The 19,095-nt window shown below is 40.1% G+C and overlaps 1 protein-coding gene across 4 annotated transcripts in view; it reads right to left on the bottom strand.

Moving 5' to 3' along the window:
• Positions 1-768: 768 nt before the first annotated feature.
• MAPK10 (mitogen-activated protein kinase 10) overlaps positions 769-19,095 on the bottom strand; it is a 78,670-nt gene continuing 60,343 nt past the window's right edge. For all 4 annotated transcript variants that reach the window (XM_054202759.1, XM_054202760.1, XM_054202761.1 and 1 more), the window contains 3 exons: positions 5,453-5,516; positions 4,779-4,856; positions 769-1,005 (listed from right to left, as the gene is read on the bottom strand). In XM_054202759.1, coding sequence (XP_054058734.1) covers positions 863-1,005; positions 4,779-4,856; positions 5,453-5,516 — 285 coding nt within the window. In that variant the 3' untranslated portion in view covers positions 769-862. The remainder of the gene's footprint in view (positions 1,006-4,778; positions 4,857-5,452; positions 5,517-19,095) is intronic.

Here is a 19,095-nt window from a genome sequence, read left to right as displayed (position 1 = left end):
ATTAGAACAACAAGTCTCAACATTCACGAATAAACATTTTTCTATGAAACTCTGTGGCATCTTCTTTCAATACAAATTTGCTTCTTATTTCAAAATATGTATACGACTCTCAGCAGAAATGTTGGTGCTACATCTTCAAGTGTCTGAGGGAGCCACAGTTCAATGTGGTTATTTACACTTCCACAAATCCTCATACAAGATATGCACCTCATCAATGAACAAACAAATAGGATATACACTAGTCATATCACACATGTAGTTATGCCGTTCACCTGAAATGGGCCATTTATAGTTGTGGAGTGCACACTAAGTACATATGCAGATGTGCATGTTCCTACAGGCACACAGCTGCATACACTGCCAGAATTCTATTGGCACGCGTGTATATGTGCTATTTGTATATGAAGAAAAATGCATGTATATCCCTATCTGCCTCACTGGGCAGAAGATGACAGAACAGAGGGTGAAGGCAGATACACACTTGTATGTTTGAGAGTGGCTACTGCACACCTTGTCATGCCAGTGTGAAAAGGACAGTTGCAGGTTGCTGGTTTTGCAGCCATTAATTTTACATCTTATGGGGAAGGGTTAAAAAAAAGGATTTTTCAGTTCCTTTTTTTTTTCCCCACTAAGCATCATTGGAAGAAGACCAAAGCAGAGCAACTATAAGTTAAATATACATTTGAGCTTAGCTGCATTACATAATTCTGTAGGAGAAGCAGGCTGAAAACATTTTTTGTTTGTTTTGTTTAAATCTTTGTATTTTATTTCTCTCCCTTTTCATCTCTTAACTCCTCTTAATTTTTACTCCTAAATTACATCATCCTCTGAAGAACGCTGGGTTTCGCAGGCAGGCGGCTAGTCACCTGCAACAACCGAGGGGTCCTGCAGAAGCTTCCAGGCTGCTGTCCGTGTCAGACGCCAGTGTTTGATCCGTGGACATGGATGAGATGTCATTGACAGATGAGGATGGAGGGAGGCTTTCACTGCTGTTCACTGCTGCACCTGTGCTACGAAAACGAACACCAACGTGATTAAACCTGAAACCCTCAAACTGCTCACATTTTAAAAAGCAAAGGATTCTTACCATGTGGCAACAGACATGTAAGTACACAGACCATTTTAAGCAGTGGCAAACCTTAGCAGAAAATGGGCCATGCAACTTTAGGCATTGGATAATATTTAATATTTTACCAGGAAATTCTCTCCCTCAACAGTCCGTTTTGAAGAGGTAGAGCTCATGTTGTGTCTATCACTCCACTTCTTTCTAACCTTCTTAGAGTTAGAAAACACCCAAAGATCAGACGTCTGCTAGGATCGCACAGGCACCAAAAAGATGATTAAAAAACCCAAGCCAATCCTCCATACTCTCTCATAAAATCCTAGTTTCCTTGTAGATAGTTTAGTAGAATGGGTGGTATCAAATCACTCAGTGGCAATGTAGAGAAGATGGCTGTGTGGGAGGCAAGGCTGGTTTCTTCCTCTTAGTTAAGGACTAGGTGGACTAAGCCCAGGATTTCGGTTCTGCCAGTATTTTTGTGCATCCTAGTTTACCTGCCCTCTGTAAAATGATGATAGTACAAGTATTATCCAAAAAAATCACTTTGACTTCGTGAAATGAAGAAGGTACCTTCATGAGATTGTCATTAACATGACTGAACATTTATCACATCCCTGAATATTATCAGGTATCATCTGTCACATAAATGCAGATAACTGTGATATATAATGTGACAGATAAATAGAGCCACATGAAGAATGTATTTACCATGCACCTGTGACTGCTGAACTGTCACTCTGCCCATTAACCTCAACTCATACTTAAGTTCTCAAAGTAGCAAACCACAGTTTGATTGGTATTTTTTTCCACTGAACTTTGAGGCAATGTTTTGTTGTCTTCTTTCCACCAAAATTAACACTGCCTGCAGTTTGGGAGGGATATGTTAATTTTCATTAAATATTCATGACAATAAAATATGTGTTTTTTATGATATTGCACATCTGGAAATTGTAGGTAATCACTCCGACACACAGATAGATGCCGTTTCATTCTATGGCCAAAACGTTTTCTCATCTGACTTTTACAGATTTTCATTTCCTCAAAATGAACAGAAATTAACATCTATTGCCTTGAAAAGGAAGAGAACGTACCTAAAAAACCACACCTAGTAAAATTACAAAATTAATATATTCTTAATACAGAAATTAACAGCCATCTATACAGCCTAGGCAAAATATATGATGCTATGGACAAAAGGAGAGTATTTCTGTCACTTTCCAGTTTGCAATAAAACCAGTACTCTGAGAAAACAAGCCACCATACCATACACCTCCAACTCTCTTCTATTTTCCTCAACTTTTTCAGGCCGCGCATTTCAAGCTTGTGTATTGTTATATTAACTAATTCTTCACAGGACTGACATGGTAATACACAGGCACTCTAAGTAGTCTGCACTGTCTGTGGGCAGCTATTACCCTTGATGCTGTCAATTGCAGCTGTCTTCCCAAAAGCTCTGATCAACAGATCACGGAAACTCATCTCCAGCTTGCTTGCTATGATTACAGGTAGAGCATCGAATCTGAGCCTTCTGAAACCTTGCCAAGAACACTGACCAATGAGCAATGTATGTGCAGAGTCTCCCTCATTTCCCTTATGCTCAGAACTGGTGACTTGTTTTACCTCATTCTTTCAGTATTTCATTCAGTTGAAAGAAACTAAGTCAGGTACATAAAGTGATGAAAACCAGGAAATGTACTGTTTTATGAAACAGCCTCATCTCAGAGCAATTTTTAAATAGTTGTTATACTTGTTGGTGCCTAAAATTCCAAAAACAGTCAAATGGGAACATCAAAAGAAAGACAGGTAAGAAATGGCAATTTTGTATGTTTGCAAGTGTTTTACATAAACAATAAAAACCTTCCACATGGGAAAAACAGAACATGGAATACATGAAGAAATCCCTGGGTAGTTAATTCCCGAGACCAGCAACTACAATGTTTCTTGATCATAAACCAGTTGTCAGGGCCCCAGATTTCTTTTCAGTGGTACAGTAGTTTGGTAAATTAAATCTGCAAGTCTTATACTTTGTTTGCAACTCGGCAAGAACACAATGGATAGTTTTCAATATCTTACTTCAATACCAAAATCGAGATGCAGTGCTACTGCTCTAATTATTACCATCCAGCACTCTATTAACTTCCTCCATTGTTGCCATGTTTCCTTTTGTCCTGTCAGTTACTAATGATGCATTCTTGTTCTAACCTTAAGTTAGCTCAGAAGCAAGTGAAAAATGAGAATGCAAAATAAAAAAACTCTCTGAAAATATGCAGGGAACACTGAATTAAATTATTTTACTTTAAGAAAAGGCTCTGCAAAAGGTAGGTGTTTTTACCCATAAATGCTACTGGAACACTGTGCTCAAAATCTGGGCTCTTCAAGTCTGCCAGTGAAAGCACACCTTCACAAATATATATTTCTGTGTACTCACAGTCCCACTTTGCATTTCTATGAGAAGACTGCTGATGTGAATTTTCCTCAGATAAAATTTAGTTGTGATTTTTTTGTGACAGGACTTTAAGAATCTGTGTTTGAAGACAACTTTCCCTTCTCATCAAAGTGTCAACCAAGCTTGTCAGCAAGCTGTTCTAACGTTATCAGACTTCTGAAAGGATAAACTACCAGAGTAGGTACCAGATGCTTACATGGGGGGTGTGTGTGTGTGCGTGCAGTGTCATGTATCCGACAGATGGATAAATGCTGACATCACCAATTTTGCTTATATCAGCTGGCAGGGTATTAGTTCAGTTATCCATCCATAAGCAATATAATAATAATAGTGTGAGATAAACCTCCCCGCTCACAGGAATATAATCTGTAACCACAGATCTTTCCACAGAAAAGACAAGGGCAACTATATCTCAAATAGCAAGCAGACCAATTTTTATGTATTAACATGACAGTGGAGGGCAATTAATCAAGGTCAACCCATTAGAAGCACTGGAGCCAACAATAAGCACACATGAGCCAACAATGTGCCCTTGTTGCCAAAAAGGCCAATGGAATCCTGGGCTGCATAGGGGAGAGCATGGCCAGTAGGTCGAGGGAGGTCATTCTCCCCCTCTACTCTGCACTGGTGAGGCCACAACTGGAATACTGCGTCCAGTTTTGGGCTCCCCAGTTCAAGAGGGACAGGGAACTACTGGAGCGAGTCCAGCGTAGGGCAGCTAAGATGATTGAGGGACTGGAGCATCTCCCTTATGAGGAAAGGCTGAGAGAGCTGGGACTCTTTAGCCTGGAGAAGAGAAGGCTGAGGGGAGACCTTATGATGGCATACAAGTATCTAAAGGGTGGGTTGAAGGAGGATGGTGCCAGACTCTTTTCATTGGTTCCCAGTGACAGGACGAGGGGCAATGGGCACAAGTTAGAACATAGGAAGTTCCGATCAAATACACCGAAAAACTTCTTTACAGTGAGGGTGACAGAGCACTGGAACAGGCTGCCCAGGGAGGCTGTGGGGTCCCCTTCTCTGGAGACTTTCAAGACCTGTCTGGATGCAGTCCTGAGTGATGTGCTCTAGGCAATCCTGCTTTAGCAGGGGAGTTGGACTAGATGATCTCTAGAGGTCCCTTCCAACTCTGAAGTTTCTGTGATTCTGTGATTTCATAAAAACTTAACTTGGTCTACATAACTGCAAGTGTAGCCTAAGTGCTTCAGCTATCTCCATTCTCTTTTTGTCAGTACAGAAACCACATCAAAGTTATTCAATGGGTCTGAGTACCTGAAGGAGAAGGCTGTCCTTTTACTACGCCATTTTTAGTCTTTTCTTCAGAATTCATTACTTCTTTGTAGATGAGTTCTGGAAGAGAGAATTGCAACAGTTACAAAAAGGAACCAGTTGGTGTGATCAGGAACAAAACAACTATCGTGAAACACCATGTCATAGCCCTCCCATGGGCTTCCTTAGTCTGCCCTACCTTGTTTTCACAAGTCTGACAGCTCTACTCCCCTAAGACCTCTCTCTTACATTCCCCTCCTTTCCTATCATCTCTTTTCGTAGCTGAGTTGAGACAAAAAGGGCTAAACTAGAACATGTGAATTGTTTAATGCTGCACTATCTAGGAAGGAGGCAGCACACTAACACAATGCTTTTCACTGTGGGTAAAATTCTGATGCATCATCCTGCTGAACAGTATCATCTATCCACATGATATCCTTAGATTTCAATGAAGCACTGGAACCCGCACCTCCTGTGTTAACATTAACCTGTGTACATAATGATAGTCCTCAGGACATTTCTTATATTTTCACTACGAAATCAGCAGTTTGTATGGCTAACGTCAATTCTTCAGGTCAAAGGAATTCTTTTGGTTTTACACAGGCGCAATTGGTGGTGGGACATGGCCATTATGCCACTAAAATATCCCATCCCACATAATTCTAAAGTGCCATTACCTTTCCATTCCTCGATTGTATGTTCCCTTTCATCCAGCTGTTTATCATATATTTGAGGAGGAGGCTGCAGGAGAGAAACAAAGCTATTTAGTCGATTGTCTGTTATATTGTAAATAATAAGGAGTAATTATTTAAGTAAAGATAAATTCTCTTCTCCCTCTTTGTTATCTATCCCGTACACGCAGAACCACATGAAACACATTTGAATATTAAAGAGCTTATCACTTCTGGAATTCAACAATGTAAAAGAAATCAATCTATTTCTCCCTTTTCCTCTTTTAAACAAGAAGCTTAGTTGCAGTTGAAATAGAACCCAGGTCAACAATGCCGCTGTGGTCAGAAACTCCACAGACAGGTTGTTTGTACTGGCAGAGAAGGTACTGTCAGAGTACCAGACGAATACCAATCCTGATTAATAATTAGTAATATTACTACAATCAGTTTTAAATTGCCCTTTAGACATCGTACTTGCTGCTATACAAACTTCTCAGAGTAACTGTAATTTTAAAGTAAATCTCCCTGCCAGAATTTCTGACCCTTGTTCCGTTCCAAATTGTCAAGCTTTCCAGTATACATATTTTTAAGTAACTGCTTTTTGGGATTTTTTTGTTTTGCCTTTTTTTAACTGTATCTTTTAGTTGATGGGAACTCCACAGAAGCAGTAGATCCTGGAATTTACTGAGACAAAGGCAACTAGAGTTTCCAAGAGCTGAATACCTGCTTTCATTAGGCAACTAAGCCGTGTGTTCATTGTCTGTCCTGATGTTAGCCGCCAAATACAGCAGCCAAGTAAGCAGAGGACGCTCTCCTCCTTCCTTCTACCAAGAAACTTCAGCATCTGAGGTAAAAGTGTCTAATGAAGATGGAAACAAGATCTATGAGACTTTTCTCACTCCTAAGTATTTCTTCTAACTTTCACGTTGGGTACTCAGCCATTGCATCCCTTTCAAAATACCTTACTATTAAATGCACATTTACTGAGCTGTTTTCTGATTCACTAAGAAGTTTAGAATTTGTTCTCGGGACTCTAAACATGATCAGCCCATTAAGCTATTTGCATGCTACAGATATAACTGAGAAAGTAATACCTCAGTGAGGTAATATGGACCAGGACAATTGTATGATAGCTGAACTAGACAAGTCCACTGAAAACAAAGAGACGTTCCTGCAGAATGACACTTGTATCAGGGCTAAAGACAAGGGAATTAGGTGAAGTCCTGGACTGCCAAGTCTCATACCTGAGAAAGTGCCAAGACAGCACCCGAGACATGTGCCGTGAGTTAAAGTGAACGCCAGCCCTCAGCAGGGGTACCTGAGGTTTTGCTATGTCAGCAAGGTAAGACACAACCACATAAGAAGTCTGAGTCCAAAACCAATGCAGCTGTACTCTTATTCAGTATAACAGCCCTTATCAGTCCCTTCCGGTCAGTCCTGAAGCTTAAGACAGATTCAGCCACAATCAGTGCAGTCTCCATGGGCACTCCATGTTTCTTCTGATCGTGATATCAGGGAGCTGAATGCTCCAGAAAAGCACTGGTGAACCTCACCATAGACCAGCAGGATGCAGTAAGCTGGCTCCACTACTCCAGCTGCACCTGCTGAACTACTGCTCAGCCACTCAGCCAGCCCTGCAGCATGCATTTCCTACCAGGGAAAAGCAGAGAAAGCTGGCAAAGACAAGGAAATCCTGGGGGTCTAAGAATTTACGGGAGACTTACAGGGGCTGTCAGCTCTGCTACATAGCTGGCTCTTGGCTTTTATGGTAGCAGCAGGGGAGGCGTTTGGCTGAGCTGTAGTATGAATCACAGCAACAGACCCACCGCTTCTCTGTCAGATGGAAGGAAAGCAGCTAAACCAAGTTGGTCAAGAATATCCTGCAAGAACCTTTCTTTCTAAAAGCTTCAGGGAGGGGCTTACAAAAAGCACAGGCTGTGGGTAAAATTGCTCCTACCAAGTGTAAACACTATTTTTACATTTTCCATAGAAAAACATGGGTATTTCTCCCCCAGCCAGAAATAAGAAGATAGATTCCTTCACTACTTCAATTCCCAAGCACAAATTACAGAATCAAAAGGAACGAGTGATCAGTTCATACAACCACAAAATCTTTGGCTTATGTCTCTTCTAATTTATTTCAGCTATGTCTTAAGCAGACATAATTGGCTAATAGGCAACAAGAGAAGCAGCAGTAATTACTTCCTAGATTAACACATTCTGGAAAGGAAGACATTTTCCAGGGAGAGAGCCCAGAGTAATCTCATTTGTTACCAAACTGCTATTTTGCTATGAAGACAAGACAACCAAACTGTACTTCACACACTGCAGGATGCCAGAAACTGCACCTGCACAGTGTTCTACTGCTATACCAGAGTTTACACTGCAGACTTTTATTTGTGAGCTAGCAGAACCCAGAGCTATAAAACATGGCTGTCGGCAGGAACACAAGAGCCAATGGTAACATAGGTGAGTGGCGCTCCACTGAGAGACAAGGCCAGCGCTGTTGTGCTGAGATAAGCGAAGCTTTCCTATCTAAATTCCCTGATATAAGGAAATGAGCCCTTATGACATATTTTCATTGATTTGAGGCACAAAGCTGAGCTGAGAATACCACAACAGTTTCAGGAATGATTGTATTTTCCCACAATCCTCATTAATCTTAATGAGAGCCACAAAGTTTAACAATACATTGTTATCAACTTAGATAATCCCTTCCAGGCTGACTGCCCATTTTCTGCTAACTTGTTTGGTTTGGGTTTTTTTAAACAGTTTCTAAAATTAAGAGAGAGGAAGCGAGGTTTTTAACACAAGTATTGTCACAGCAATGGAGCAGACAGAGCAGCTGCCAAACCTGGGTCCTCCTGGGCACCCGATTTCAGTCTTGGTGCAAAGGTTTGCCTAAAAATGACTTCGCTGCCTAACTCAAATGCCTTAAAAAATGACTGAGTTTAACATTATTAATTTTCTATGTGGATGCGGCTGCAGTATCATACACATTCTTATAAATCCTTCATACAGCACATTCCAACTGAAAGTTATATGGTTTAGTTTGTACAAGTTTCAGAAGAAGAATAGTTAAACTAGCATTCAATCAAAGCAGGGTGTGAATCAAGCCGATGGGTGGCAGCATCTAGCTTCAGTTTAAGGTAGCCATTTTCTCCCCAAATTGCATTGATTTGTAAGCAATTGCATTGGCAGCAATAACAAAGAATAGAATCTATTTTTGGATGCGGAAGAAAATAAATGAACTGTATTTTTCTTGTATATATTAAAGTAAGTCCTTGTTGTTTCAGTGGTTCTTGGCTTTTAAATCTCACAAATGGATTTTTAAATATTTTTGCGTTTAATTTAACATTCATTGACTACAATAAAAATTACAACACACACACCCCACACTACTCCGAAAATGTCCACACAGACCTTTTGCTAAAAAAACCCAAACAAAACAAAACAAATCCAACAAAACTAACACCCAAAAAAGACAGGTTTTTTCGTTTGTCAGATAAGCATCATGAGGCTACTAGATTTGTTAAATACCTTTCTAGTACACAGAGAGGAAAAGCTTTTCACTAGGGAAAAAGGGAAGACGTGTTGAGGGTGATGTATTCTCACTTTCCCAAAGCAACATGGATTGGTTTGTATGCTACTGCTAGAAAGGGAAGGAAGGCTGGAGCTCACACTTGGATAAATCCATCTCTGTCCCTGCCTCTGCAGAGCTAGTGCAGACCTTGGGATGAGCTGTTTTTAGAAAGCTTGGCAGAATCACAGGGTCTGGTGCAGTAGTTGTGGTGCAGCATATAAGGCAATAATAGAATTAGTGATATACAAATGCCAGAGGCAATGGAGGCTGTAAGAATTAATGGTGTGAGGTTAAACAATTTGCTAAATGGCTTAGATCCTCACAGTAAGTGAATATGAAAATTCCTTTGTGTTTTACTACAACCTGGATTGTGTTACTGATACAATTTATAAATTTATTTTTGCAGTGCAAGCCAAAGTACACCAGTGTGCTGTCACCAGAGGCCTGAAGTCTCTTCGTCTAGAGAGGAAAGTGTCAATGGCCTTGGATTTCACCCTGTATTGCCCAGGAACTCCACAGCAGGCTGGGCATGATCTCAACTATGGATATGGAAGAAGAGATCCTTCTGTGCCCATTCATTCCTTGCACTCTTTGCAGAGCCTTTTGGAAAACTCCATGCATGGCGTGCATCAAAGAAACTGAGGTCTGAGCTGTTTCTGAACAGCTGGACTGGTAAGGCTACCGTGCAGCAGGAGTCAAGATTACTTGGCTACACACAGAGGACTGAGTAGCTTGGAGATACGTACAACAGCAAACTGGAAAAAGCTTTAATTTGGTTTGGAAAAGAAAAAGAGAAGAAATGCCTCTTCTCTAACCACTACTTCTCAATGGCATTAACAAAGATTGCTGCAGAAGCATGTTCAGCTTCCATAATTAATCAGCTATAAATGGATAGATGTCGCTGACTAGAGGAAATATCTGTGCTTGTGTACAAAGCAGAGCTGCAAACTTCTTTTGTAAGACAACAGATGTGCACCATCGACCTCTAAGCAGAAAACCAAACCCCATAACTGATTGCTAAAAAAATCCCTGTGGCAGATCACCAAAGAGTTTAGATACAACATCTATACACACAGGGCTGAGCAAGAGATAAGAACACCAGAACAGACGCACAATCTGACAGCCTTGATTTTGCCATGACGTGTCACACGTAGTGAAGGTGACACCTTTGAAGAGTTGTTTGCCAAGGTCACAGAGCTCTCCAGAAGTGCTTGTCCAACATCATGGATGCTCAGCACTCACAGGTAAAATAAGACATAGGTGATTTTTTTTTTCTCATGACAAACTATGAAACTTGAAATTCATTCGAACAGATTGTATTTAACAGCTGTTCATAGATAGCTTATACAGGGCTAAGACAATACAGCAACAGTTTCTATCTTGGACAAGACCTCGGACTGAGAACTGCAACCTAACCTCTCTTCATAAGCATTGCAGGAAATAGCATCACATTAATAAAAGGTAACACATGGGTTGGCACGCACACAAAAATGAATAATAATTCCCAACTCAGCCCCTTGTAGGTGGGTCCTAGATGCAGAGATAGCCCAGTGAAATGTAAATCCTATGAAAATAAAACCAATAACAAAAGCAGTGTGAGTTACAGTGAATAAAACCCAACAAAATCTATCACTATTATAAAATTCTGTCACTATAGAGAAATGCTTAAAAGGAACATTTTTAACATCTGATCTTTCAGTTTTCTAAGAAATCTCTCTTCTAATGGATGGCATATGTCAGATAACAAGCAATAACTACAGATACAGTAAAATCTAAGATGAATTTTGAAATCAGTTACCAGAAACAGAAAACATCAGATAATAATCTACGGCAAATCTACTAGATTTGTTCCCATGGAATGGAACAATACTGTTCCCAAGTAGTAACCAATACGAGATCCCGCAGATACTCAAAACGTTCCAAAACAAAGTGATTCCTAAGTCGTTTATAGGCAAAGAAAAAATGTGCAAGATTAAGTCCTAAACAATTGCCTCTAAACAGCAAAAATTCTTCTAAGCTAGCATCTTCCAGAAATGTGCAAGCAAATCTTTTTGACCAAAAAATAATTGGTTAATTTTTTATGAAATAACTTAATCATTGAAAAATTAAGGAGAGGAATATACAGCAGCCACAGTCTTGCGTAAGAATGTGACTTTGATACTGATAAGTAGGTATTTCTTCCATTCAAAATAATTTCTAATGCAAACAGTACGGAAGGAATTAGACTGGAGACCAGGCAGCTCAAGCCAAAGCAGTCCTAGAGAACAGCCAGCACAAGTGTTCTGAAATTTCTTCAGAGCCACCCAGGTGGCAATGCTAAAGGTATTCTAAAGCACATGTCTAGGAATCCATCTGTTCACAAACAATTTAAACATTTTGGGATAAAAACAGTGGCACGCATATAGGCAGCATCGCACAAACATATGGGGAGCTACGAAAAATTAAATATCAGATTTCAGATTTATTCACAGATCATCTCAATGAAGGATAAGAATGTATAGCAACTTCAAAATAAGGCAGCTGTGTAAATGAAAACAAAGTCTGAAGAACAGACACAAAAACAGAGAAGCTAATTTGTCATCAGGGACATACTGAGATTATCTACAATAAAGAGGATAGTCTACCTATGGAGGCATGAGATGTTGGAAATGTCTTCTTTCCTACAAAAAGAACAAGAGCACTCTGAGGGAGAAAAGGTACCATGTGTCTCATTTACTCATGCTAATAGCCCAAATGCTGTTATGTAGGAAAAGTAACTACCGTAACAGGAGGCTAATAAACATAATATTTGTTTAAAAGTGGAACTGAGACAGTTTCTGCATATAACATACAGGAAGAAGGAACCTTTAACTGAAATATAAACCACAGAACTCAGGTGTCCTGGTCTGGGGTAGAGCGGGGCCGACCTTCTGTTCCGTGAGAGGCTCCGGCTCCCGCCTGTTGCCGTGGCAACCGGGGTCAGCTGACTTGGTTGGTTACCCCATGGAGGGGTTGCACCCGCGGGGAGGCGTGGACAGGTCAGGTGACCCAAACTGACCAATCGGGTGTTCCATCCCGTCTGCCACGCTCGGGAGAAAAGCTGAGGGGCCCAAGGGGTCGGGGTGGCTCTTCCTCAATGGCTGGTGGCTGAGGGGGGCCCTGTCGGCTCCTCTGCCTTTTGATCCCGGTCACTGTGTTCCAGTTGTCACGGGGTCCAGTCTGGAACTTCCCCAGTGCCTGCCAGTGACATCTCCCTGGGAGCTTGATATGGTTTTGTGTATATTTATATTGTATCTATTTCATTATTTCCTTTTTTATTTTATTATTAATATTTCATTGAAGTGGTTTAGTTTTTTTCCAAACTCATAAATCTCCTTGTCTGTCTTCCTCCTTTCCTTGGAGCGAGAGGTGGGGGAGAGCATCTGTTGTCTTGTCATGGGCCAACCCGGCCTGAACCACAACATAAGGTCTATAGGTTCCTATTCTGATTTTACAGTAGATTTCCTGTGTAATATTAGTAAATAATAATTTTCCCGTCCGAACTCTGGTTTCCCTACATATAAATTAGGTGATAGGAGATAACAGATTTCAACAGCTCCTAAAATCTCGGGAATTGCACACAATCATAAACACACATTATCTGGATGTTTTCATATTTTTTAAAAGCACATATTTTAGTTGTAATTGGTTGAATACAGAAATTATCTTAACTGTGAGTAATGCTATTCAAATTAATTTTAGAGCAATGATGGAGAACTGGAGAATTTAACTGTGATTTTATTATCAAAGATTCTGCAGCAAGCTGAGTGGGCACAAAAGAAGCTGGCTAACTAGGTTAGTATGTTAGATTTAAGAATTTCCTCTAATTCCAAAATGTAGCTTACCCCCTCACTCCACAGATAAGCTTAAAAACTGAGCAAGGCCTGTTTCTACGTGTAAATATGATGACTGCTTCAGAGCTACTGAGGGCTTTGGATGTGGTTTGTTATAACACAGAAGTCTGTGGAAGAGTCACAGCACTGCTGTGTAACCTCTTGCTGTTCGTGAATAGCAAATACTACACCTAGTAACGTATCCTCTTCCTCTCTGGATCAGGGAATCACAACATGGCATTTAAAGCCAACCAGAAGAGTTTAATGCTGTTACACACTGCGGGGGGTGGGGGAAGGGTACTGCATTCCTACCACTTCCTATTTGTGTTATAGGCTTTGCCCATTAGAATGGACATAACAGTTTTATTGCCCCCATACAGCCTCTGAAAGACTATAAACTTTTAATACACTTATAAAACGGGACTGTTAACTGTCTCACTAGTCTGCTTTTTAACTGGACAGGGCTATTTTTCTGTTCCCCTCATAAAGCTGTAAATCAGATGTAGAGGGTCATTACTTCCAGGTTAAACTTTGATACCAAATTCTCTACTTATTCCCTGAACTGTCTTTAGTGTTCTTCATGGTCTACTCCAGCACACACTGACACTTCACGACACTGTAACAGCTCACTTCAAAATTCCTGTCACATTAAATGCTTTCAGTTACCTGTCCTCCTAGGCCTCTGAACCAAATGAATACTGTACAACAGACACCTACCTGTCCCAGCTGCTTTTGATGAAGACATTTACTGGGGAGAAGGAGTAATCTAACTAGACAGCTAAGTTAACTAAATTCCCTACAATGCTATCCTGGTTGAAAATGCCATCTTGTTTAATACCTCTGTATCCTAATTTCTGTATTATCCTTACTGTACAGGGTTATTGATAGTGAAAGGAATCCTGCCTCAAGTTATGCACTATGGGAGGAGGACTCAAAAAAGAAAAAAAAAACAACCAACATCCCACTACCAAATCTTTAGTCACATGATGAAAGACCTCATCCTATAGAAAAGCGCTTACCAAGTGCTACAAAAGAGACAGTGCAGTGAACGTGGGCAGATGCATCACAGTGCAGGCTTCTAAGTCCCAGTAGAGCAATCAGGAAAAACAGTGGTAAATTAAGCACAATGCAAGTGACCAAAAGCATCTCCATCACTCATTTTCCTATCGTTCTCTTTTCAGGTTCCCTGGCCTGCACATTTGCAGGGTAGTCTGAAAAAGCAGGTTTGCTTCATAGAGCCTTGCCATGCTGTAAATCCTAAAGGAGAATTCATTAAGGTGCCAGCTGGTTCTCTACAAACTTTCCCTAAGGAAGTGGCAGAATATTCGTCTTTGCTAGTCCATCCTTTCTCTCACTCCTCCTTCCACCCCATCCTTGCCTGCCCACTTTGCAGTCAATAGCTAAGGCTCCTATTGTACCCTCTGGCATCTAGCCCATGAAATAGGTGCAAATCTCTGAACCTGTGAGCTAGTGCTCATCTAGGAAGACACAAGGCCTGCTTGGGGAAGGCAAAGCAAAAACTGCGGTTAGTGCCTGTTGTCTGTGATATAGAAAGACAGAACGTAAAGTCTGGCTCACAGCTTTTCTTCTCCCTTCACCAGGAATCAACAGAGCTATTACTTGAAATCTAATAGACAGGTACATCCCCAAATACAACGTACTTCCTTGTGTAAAGGAAGAGAGGAAAAGATGAAGAACGCTGCAGTACCTAGTAAGCTTCTGTAAAGTGCTCTTGATCCTTCTGCCTGACAGAGAAGTTCTGATCTGGCTGTTCATAACACCCAGAGCGATGTAATTCAGCTCATGTCAGAACCCAGACAACAAAGAATTGAAGTTTTGAGCTTTTATTGAGTCAAAGACAACTAGGCTTTTCTAAAATTTCTGTCTCTAAAGCTTTGTTCTCAGACAGGAAAAAGAAAGCTACGCACCTTGGATAGGACCAGTTGCAGAAGCCAGGTTCTGACACAAGAGAAGACTCATTGAATGCAATAGTAAAAACAAAATTAATAGGCTCCAAAACAGTATGTTTGTAAAATGCACAAGCAAGCAGTTGCAAACTAGTAAGGCTCATGATTACCTCAAGAAAAAATACACAAAAAGAGGGTGGTAAAAAAAGGACCAAATCTGATGCTGACTAACTGTGGCATTTCTAGTGAAATACAAAACACAGATGCCCACCTAAAACCCATTTTAACAAAAGAACATCCTGGGGTAAAGATACCAGGGGAAAAATGCTTCAAAAATGGCCAACATGGTAAAAATAGCACTTCTGAATTTCAACATGAAATAAGCAAAAAGGTAGAAAACAAGAGTAAAACTGAATACTCAGAGACCACAAATGCAAAACCCATTAGCAGGTTTATCAGTTAACTGAAGCAGTAAAGAGTTAGAATAGCCCCATCTCCTGATATGCAAAATATGAGATAATACATTTAAGAAACAGAGAAGTGTTGCAAAGGATATTGCTTTGAATGACTGTTGTGCTCCACGTCGGCTCAGTCTCTTTCCATTGATTTATTATTACGTAAGTTTGCAATACTGTCATAGAAAGAGAAAATATCACCACCTCTTCCTTGGGTTGAAAGTCTTCCAGGCAGGGAACACAAACAATTTCATGCAACTTATTACACACTAAGAACAGAAGCTTTATAGTAGCAGACTTGCCTTAGGCTGATACATGTTTGCATAAACCTTTTGTCAGCCTGTTCCAATCATGAACACAGATGCTAAATCTGTACATGAATAATCATAAGGAAAAAGGGGGTTAAATGGTTTGAAAAAACTATTTAGACTGTAGTCGTTCATTTGCTTTTGTCCTTCATTTATAAAAGCTGGCTCCCAAACACAGCTAAGATAGGTAGGCACAAAAAGTTGAGACCACACTGGGACAAACTCTTAAATGCATTCAGTGAAACAGTTAATGATCGGTACACATTTCTCTACCTTTTCCATGAGAAATTTTTATAAGCTTCACAAACTACAGCATAGGTTGTGGACAAAAAGACCTGGACTGAGCATGAGGATTTCAGCACATTTCAACAGTGCTGTGATCTATAATCTTCTTCTGGCTGACATCTAGAAACAGGTTCAGCTGCAGAACTGAGGTCCGGTGGCAGACGTAAATTCCATTTCCACCTTCCAAAATTCAGTGGGCTGGATCCAGAGATCCCTTAGAAAATTCACTGATGAAACGTGCTAGTACTGTTGTTTCATAGCACACGTTAATGAAATAGCTTACCAAGACAGGGAAAAATGACTTGTTCCATCCAAAATGAAATGCGAAATTTAAGATGTACAGAACCTGGAAGAATAAGACTCAAATCTGTTCTTTGTACTGATATCCCTGAGGTTTGTTTTGGCAAAAACTAACGTTGATGAGCCAGAAAACCATTTTAGGTTTTAGGTCATTCAAATACTACTACTCCATGCAATTGTACCCTATTATAACTTTTGTGGGTTAATTCAGTATAGACAAATTCAGTCAGATTATTAAATGAATCAGCAAAAGTACCTATCTTTCAAAGAGCTCATTTGTTGGACATTTTTAGATGAGTACCAACTCCTACCCCTGCTACGAAGTTGGCAAGATCTAACAAAAATACATAACACGATAGTCATGTCACCATTTCCCATGACATGCTTAATGCATGGCGTTAGGAAATGTATATGCGATTTGATCCTAACTCTTCTGCAACTGTAACAAGGTGGATATTTCAGTGAAGTACATATTTGAGAGGCACAAAAAACTCTTGTAATTCAATTCTTTATCCAGAACCCTTAATAATATAAAATTGCAAGTAACACAGAAGTAGAACAAGGGAGTTAACACAATGCAGAGCCTGGGGCTTACAGCATAAGCACAAAACTGAAATCATTCAAGACATCGGATGTCAGTGCAGTGTTACAAGATATGCCAAACAGTATTCTGGATTTTACAGGAGGTTCCCCTGGTTCATGCCTGAGGTCACAAACACATGGACGCAGCCTGTTGTGCACACCAACACAGCTTTTCCCAAGAGGAAACAAGTTACTTCATTCTTGAAGCACTAAATCACTCAATCACTTGTGTTACCAACAAACAAGTTTATCACATACAGCTACCTTCACCTAATAGCCAATCAGACATCAAGCGTTCAGCCAGAAGTGGCTGGACACGGACACACAAGTAAAACTTTCTCTCCAGTGCTGCAATAACTACTCTTCGAAGAGGCACTGCCAGTTACTATCAGTCCCAGAACCTCAGGACACTCTTTTGAGAAAGAGCAGAAAGCCATGAATCTCCCATGAATCTGTTTGAGAAATTTATTCCATGCACTTCAACAGCTGAATCAAGAGACAAAGAAAATCCAACTGAGTTAAGTTTTCTCCAGAAAATAATTGGTAAATGATTCACAGCTAGCCACTGAAGGTGTGTCAGCATGAACAGATAGAAATTTAGAATTTAATAAGCAGTTAATTGCAAAAAGAAAGTCTTCCAGTTTAACTTTCCCTTTGAAAATGAGATTGGAAAAAATAATGAGTGTTAAGTGAAGCCAGTCTCTTTCTAGAATTCCTAGCACTCTGAAATAATACAATGAATATTTATTAATCCCATGCTCTTCTATTCAGGTTACACTGCACACAACCTGACTCTTCCCGGTTTTTAACCTGCTGCGATCCCAAGAGAAGAAGGGTCTCTGTGCCATAGACCGATTGATGTCAAACCAATTCAATAAAACTTCACGGTCACAGTACTCATGACAAAAGTATTAGTATGATTCTGTAGTATATTATTGACAAGATACAGCATGTTTTGAAGAGAAAACTCTGAAGCTAAGAGAGAGAGAAAGCTGGGGATGCTGATGTTCATCTCATGTTAACTAGACAATAACTGTGCAAAGTACAAGGTGGGTGAAGAGTAGAGAGGGTTATGTAGTACAGAGGGTTATGTAAAAATACGCAATTTACACAAAGATGAAAACTACAAATAACTGGGGCAACATTGAGCACTTGAAGTTGAACATTTAAAGGCACTGTTCCTTCCTCACAGGACATCCTCTGTTCTTTGAGCTACTATGGGAGCAATGACAGTTTGGTTTTCCACTGCTTTACACCTTCTGTAGTCATTTACTGAGCAATGAAATGCAGTCAACAGTGAAAATGCAAGGAATGTGATTTTATACCATGTGGCACAACATTTGTACAGGTATCTATGGTGATAGGAAGCACAAGTAAGAGACAAATGCCTCAATGAACTAGAATGTAATTACTACAGGCTTTGGAGAGCTAGTGGGCTCATTAGATTCCAGTCAATTCACCTGGCAGGCAAAACAAATAATTATTATTACTGTTTTACAGTCACAATCCAGAGAAAGGATGTGGTTTGTTCTAGGTCATGTGAGGACTCTGTGGTACAATCAGAAGTTAAACCATTGTCTCTTCTGCCATCGATGTACCCCGATGTAACTCTGGCTGCATAAGAGGACAGTAATACGATGTTCAAGATCAGCTGTAATTCTAGGTGTGTGTGGCAAGTTTTTCTTTCTAAAAGGGCAACCTCCGCTTCAATCTGAAATACAACTAAGAGCATACATTTGGAAATTGGGCAAATCATTACATCAAAATATGCACTGTACCAAATTCCTTTCCTGTTCTGCATCAGAAGTGGCTCTCCATGGTTAAATTCATGGGCAATGACATATAAAGAGGGACTCAAATCTGAGTTCTAAAATCAGAGCAGTTCCGTAAAATAGAGTTAAGAAATGCATGGAAATACAACAAAAGTATCTGACGATGGAATGAGATCTTCAAGAGGGAAGGCACTAAAATGTACATGCCAGGGGGTAAAATACTGTGAGGTATTAAATGTTTACGCTTCAGACTGATAAAATTTTTTCTTGAAGAAAACTAAACAGGACACAAAACCTGAAGGCTCTCTAGATAGCAGAACCATCCCCATAAAGCACTCCTAAATAACATACTCTGCAAAAATCCCACGTGGGTGACATTTGATGGAGTTTTGTGCATTCTGGTTACTTTTGAAGTTTACTGCATTTTCAAGAATATCCACTGAATTGCAGCATACCGCCAAACAGCAGAGATTTAATTTTGCAAGGTTCATGGTCTTAGTTTCCTACTATGGTTAAGTAAGATTTCTAAATGTGTTGAAATACTGAGCTTTGTTCTCGTACATGGTTAGTATTACAGAAAACATCTCTGAATTCATACCTATACAT

This window comes from Rissa tridactyla, chromosome 5, assembly GCF_028500815.1.
Source record: "Rissa tridactyla isolate bRisTri1 chromosome 5, bRisTri1.patW.cur.20221130, whole genome shotgun sequence".
Classification (NCBI taxonomy): domain Eukaryota; kingdom Metazoa; phylum Chordata; class Aves; order Charadriiformes; family Laridae; genus Rissa; species Rissa tridactyla.
This window is presented reverse-complemented; position numbering and strand designations above follow the sequence as displayed.